We start from the raw sequence: 5182 nt of genomic DNA, 5'->3' as shown, positions 1-5182 counted from the left end.
ACAGTATTAAGAGGATGGAGATTTGTTTTTGAGGCCACCATATAAACAACATCTGCATAGTCGAGAATTGGTAATATGAGTAATTAGTTTAATATAGGCTTGATACTGTTTGATATAGGCTTAGCGCATGCGATTTCAATGCTTCACTGCGAACTATTATTTTAATCTTCATGTAGTGCAATTCATTGTAATGTCTTCAACTGGCATCAGTTTAAGCTGTTAAAGAATAACATTTATGTCAATAAATCACACTTTTTGTAAACAGTTACATTGTGTGTAGTGGTCATATAAACTAGTGTAAATGAAACGAAATGTTTTCTGTGAACTTATAAAGAAATAATTTCGATATAAATAGGCTTAAATTACATTCGATAAAATTCACTCACTATTTTTACTCAGGCAAATGGTAAGCCGCTCTTACCTCCATTCAGGCATTTCATTGGCCGATTAGGGGTCCTCCTTCCTTTTCCACATCTCTGAGCGAGCCGACGCCAAGATGGTGAGTTTTGTGGCAAAAAATAATTATCAAAATCTGTTGTTATCAGACACATCCTTTAGTTTTAGCCGAATTTATTAAACTTAGTGGTACACCATTCATTGACAAGTGGTATAACTCCGATATTGAGATGGTAATTGTCTGTTTAATGCCTAATAACAATGATGGCCTTCTCATATGTCGGCTCTCGTTAGCTACAGTGTCCTTGTGTGTCCCCTTAATGCAAGTAATGTAGCCTTTATAGTGAATAAAGCGGTTAGATAGGTTCGACGATGCTAAAATGGCTTTGGTTTTGTGGCATCAACGAAAGAAATGCGACGTAAATAAGTGAGGAATGATCATTGTCAGTAGTAGCCATTTCTGTTAGCTGTACACATCCCTATCCTGCCAGTTAACGTCAGCTAGTTGGCTAGCAGGCGAGGTTGGCAAGATGATGTTCGCGTTATTCCTAGTCATTAGCATACGTTTGTATTAAAGCTACTAAATTAAATAGCTGTACTTCTGATCGTTATGATTTCTTTTAAATCTGGTTTCGTAACAGGTGTATGCAAAGTTGGCTGGTAATCATCTAAACAGAAGGAATACTACCGGCTAATGAGTTGTGCAAAGCTATGGTCATTAGAAGGGGGCCTATATGGCTGCTTGATATTGGTTTTAATGGCGTGACTGCAATAACTTGACGAACATCACTGTTATTTTGGCATTTGCAAACCTGTTCCTGTAGGTCTTGACGCTTGCTAGTTTTGTAGGAGTTAATGGAATCTCATGTTTGCATTTCCTGGCTTAATCAAACAAGGTTTAGTACTACACGCTACGAATCCCACGTTGTTACTGTTGCCTTAATGTAGGACGCCGACTTGTATTCTTAAACCATGATTACGTCTGTATGTAACTTAGTCAAGGTGATTTGTCTGTAATAAAGGTTTGATTATGTGTGATGGTTCATGACCACAGAGAAAAATAGTGACCTAAGAATATTTTCTTGTTTTTCAGAACGACTCAGTCACAATCAGGACACGGAAGTTTATGACAAACCGCTTGCTTCAGAGGAAGCAGATGGTAAGTGTACCTTAAGGTGTCTACCTGCGTGAAACTTCGAAGCTTTGTCATGTTATCGGATCGACATACTTTTACAGGCCATTTACACCAAGTTATAATATGTGTATACAGTGTCAACATTGAGATGCGATTGCTGACCAGCTGGCATCACACCCTCTCGTTTGCGTGGGTCTCAAAAAAGACAAACTATAATAAGAGAAGCAGTGCCATTGTTAGCTTTGGCTTTGTTTGCCTTGACAATGAAATTGCTTGTACATTTGTGGTCACAGTGTGGCCCTGACCACTTCCGGAGGTGGTTTGGACGATCAGATCTCAATCAGTACTGAATGCGTCCTTTGTGCATTCGCACCTGTATTTTCATGTAATCAAGCATTATCCGATTACAATCCAGTCGCCCAAAAATCATTTTAATGGCGGGTGAAAACATCCTGAGTTGTCCGTTAATTGGTGTATTGTAGCGAATGTTGTTAAAACAGAAATACTCTTTCCACAGGTTGTCGACGTCCTCCATCCAGGCAAAGCAACAGTCCCCAAGACTGAAATCAGGGAGAAGCTTTCCAAACTCTATAAGACCACCCCTGATGTAGTGTTTGTCTTCGGCTTCAAAACTCAGTTTGGTGGTGGCAAGACGACCGGCTTTGCCATGGTCTACGACACATTGGACTTCGCCAAGAAGAATGAGCCCAAATACAGACTGCAGAGGGTATGTTGATGCATGTCCATGTATCTGTTGATGTTTGCAGTGGTGCATTCTCCAGTGTGCCTTGAAAATGAAATATTTTTTTTTACTTTGTGTAGAATTTGCCTGTTGTAGCCAAATGTCAAGAATAGAAATCTTAGAATTTCTGTAATGTTTCTAGACACAGCCTCCCGCCACTGTGCCTGTCTTCCTATGATGGAGCATAGTCCAGTGGAGGCTAATATAGACCCAGCTCTAGGAAGCAGGGCCACCCAAACTGATGGGTAACTCTGTGCCGAAAGAACCTGGAACAAAACTCCCTAGTAGTCAAGTCAATACCACAGACCTTAAGTGACTGTGAGCCATATTGAAACAGTTAATTATCAAATTGGATGTTTCAGCTCTTTAGAGTTACCTGTGGTAGATATATTAACACTTTCTTTGTGTTTGCCAGAAAGTCCCATGTGTATAACAATATCTAGGCCTTCTTTAGACAGTTGGGTAATAAGTCAGTAAGGTCAATAAGGAGTAACATGATTTCTCTCAGTATGGGATTTGCCCTGTAGTTAGAGGGAATGTGTATGTAGTGTTTCCATTCTATGCAGTTTGGGCTGCCTTCCTACAAACCTTTGGCTATAATATGTGCTTTGGACATAACGTTATGGCTGAATTAATAATTTTAGTTAAAGGCTGTTAAATTGCTTGCTGCAACAGCTAGTCCAGTTTTTCAATTCAGTTTCAGTTGTAGTTGTATAGCGCCACTAACAAGAGATGGCATGTGGCAGTGACAGTGGCAAGTAACTCTCCCTTTTAATGAAAGAAACCTTTAGCAGAGAATACCCTAATAAATCCCCTAAATGCCCAAGGCAAGCCATTGCTGTCAACAAGCGCGCTTCAATGTTTGGCCATCTTTACACCATGTTTGAATCAAGGACATTCAGTGCAAAGAGTGACTCATCCACCATATTGCTCCATGTCCTGAATTCCTGATGAAATTGATCATGTCTGGACAATATTCATTTAGCTAAAGTATTGTGAAAGGCATGTCTAAGAATCTTCAGACTGGGTTTTATTCCTGGCGGGACATGTACTCACACATGTTGCTCAATGTTTAACAGCACGGTCTGTACGAGAAAAAGAAGACATCCAGAAAACAGCGCAAGGAACGCAAGAACAGAATGAAGAAGGTCAGAGGAACCAAAAAAGCCTCTGTTGGTGCTGCTGGCAAGAAGGTAAGCTGCTCTCTCATAAGTGTAATACATCTTTAATCTCTTCTGGTGTGCTTGCCATCACATTTTTTATTTAGCAGATCGAGCTGTTTCTGTTTCTTTGCCATTTTAATTTGCTCTTGTCGTCTTTTCCCTTCTCCCAAATCTTGTTCGGGACAATAGAAGGTAAATGGTGTTATGAGTGGAGTAACTACTTTCCACAGATGTATTGGGGTGATGTCCCACGCTAACGATCCCCAAACACCACCCTTATTAACCCTAGCTATTGACGACCTGTCAATCAGATCTGCCCTTATTGTGGTCGGATCTGCGATAATCGTTGTGCAGTGCCAAGATTCTCATAACACTGCTCTTAGTAGAGGTGTTCTGTATTTGTTGTACTGCTTCCGTAGAGCAGCTGTAGTGGATAAGACTGGACTCTTCATATGCTAGATGAGGATCTCAGTAGAGTGCTTACTATACTCCCGCAGTCTTGAAGAGTTGTTCTCTGAGTAGGTCGTGTCAAATGTAAAGGGTCACGTTCATGTTGAACATGATTGGCATGACGAGTAACTAGATATCCTGACCTCAGTTCCCTCAGAGAGCAGCTCCTAAGACTGCTTTAAAACTGTCCATTCAAATGCTTAATTATTTTTTCCATCTTTTTGCCTTTATTTTGCCTCCTGTGGACGTGGTCAGAAATGAGGTGTCTTTCCAGGTAGAGCAGAGTTGGTTAAGTGTGCTGGTTATGATGCACATCTTTAATGTCCTGCTCACTTTTTTAAAACCTTGCATGTTAAACCCCTTAATAGTTTTGAAAGTGTTTTTGAAAAGACCCTGTCCCTTAGTAAGCCCCTTAATGATGTTTGTCCATACATTATGCCCTTGTTGTCTGTGTTAAGAAACATGGCGGCATCAATGCAGTTTGATGCCCTTCCAACTCATCGTGTGAACACTGACTAAACACTGAGCACTGACTTTGTGTGTTTAATCATGGGTTCTATCTAAAGTGAGCCAGATTAACAAACCACTGAATCGCATGAAGACTATCTTCACCTCATCCTTTCCTTACTCCTCTTTAATCTTGGAGTGTGCCTAACCTGCACTGGTGTGACAGTAGCCGTTTGTTCACTGTGGAAGCCTTAAATAGGATTGTGTCTAGACTTAGTATGCAGGCAAGTCCTGTTGCTCTCCCTAGTTGTGTCGGTACCATCCCTTTCCACTTCCCCCTGCCTCAGTCCCTGGTACTGTTGAGTGGCTGGTAGGTTGCACCTATTCTGTATTTGCTTTGATGTAACTGACAACCTGTCCTTTCTCTTTACAGTGAGACCGTCAGGGGAGGCCTTCCAATCTGAAGATGTTCTTGTATATTGTCAACAAATAAAAAATGAAAATTTCATAATCTGGAATTAGAAATTGCATTTTTGTGTGTGTGATATTGGTTAATTGCTGTTTTTATTTATATATACAGTCGTATGCAAAAGTTTAGGCACCCCTCTAAGGCTGCATGATAAGTTACTCTGTCTTCACCAAAAAAGATCACAGTGGTCAAATATTTATTTTGTAGTTATTACTGAGTGCTTTCCAGACAAAGATATTTAGTGTAGCAGTATTTATTGGTGTGAAATTAAATCAAATGTGAAAAATAGGCTGTGCAAAAGTTTGGGCACCCTCATAATTTTGTTGATTTGAATACCTGTACCTACTCAATGCTGATAAAATGCAACACAGAATTAGTCT

The 5182-nt window shown here is 40.2% G+C and overlaps 1 protein-coding gene across 1 annotated transcript; it reads left to right on the top strand.

Annotated features, from left to right (window-relative positions):
* The first annotated feature begins 434 nt into the window (after positions 1-434).
* On the top strand, positions 435-4844 carry rps24 (ribosomal protein S24). The gene is made up of 5 exons (XM_080848519.1): positions 435-499; positions 1490-1555; positions 2049-2258; positions 3353-3466; positions 4767-4844. Exons 1-5 carry the CDS (start codon positions 497-499, stop codon positions 4767-4769), a joined length of 396 nt encoding a protein of 131 aa, XP_080704645.1. The 5' UTR covers positions 435-496; the 3' UTR covers positions 4770-4844.
* Positions 4845-5182: the final 338 nt, after the last annotated feature.

This window comes from Sprattus sprattus (genome assembly GCF_963457725.1).
Source record: "Sprattus sprattus genome assembly, chromosome: 12".
Lineage (NCBI taxonomy): Eukaryota > Metazoa > Chordata > Actinopteri > Clupeiformes > Clupeidae > Sprattus > Sprattus sprattus.
This window is presented reverse-complemented; position numbering and strand designations above follow the sequence as displayed.

Coding starts and splice junctions, on each gene's coding strand:
- rps24 (XM_080848519.1), top strand. Junction 1,556..2,048: donor TGCTTCAGAGGAAGCAGATG/GTAAGTGTACCT, acceptor CTCTTTCCACAG/GTTGTCGACGTCCTCCATCC. Junction 2,259..3,352: donor CCAAATACAGACTGCAGAGG/GTATGTTGATGC, acceptor AATGTTTAACAG/CACGGTCTGTACGAGAAAAA.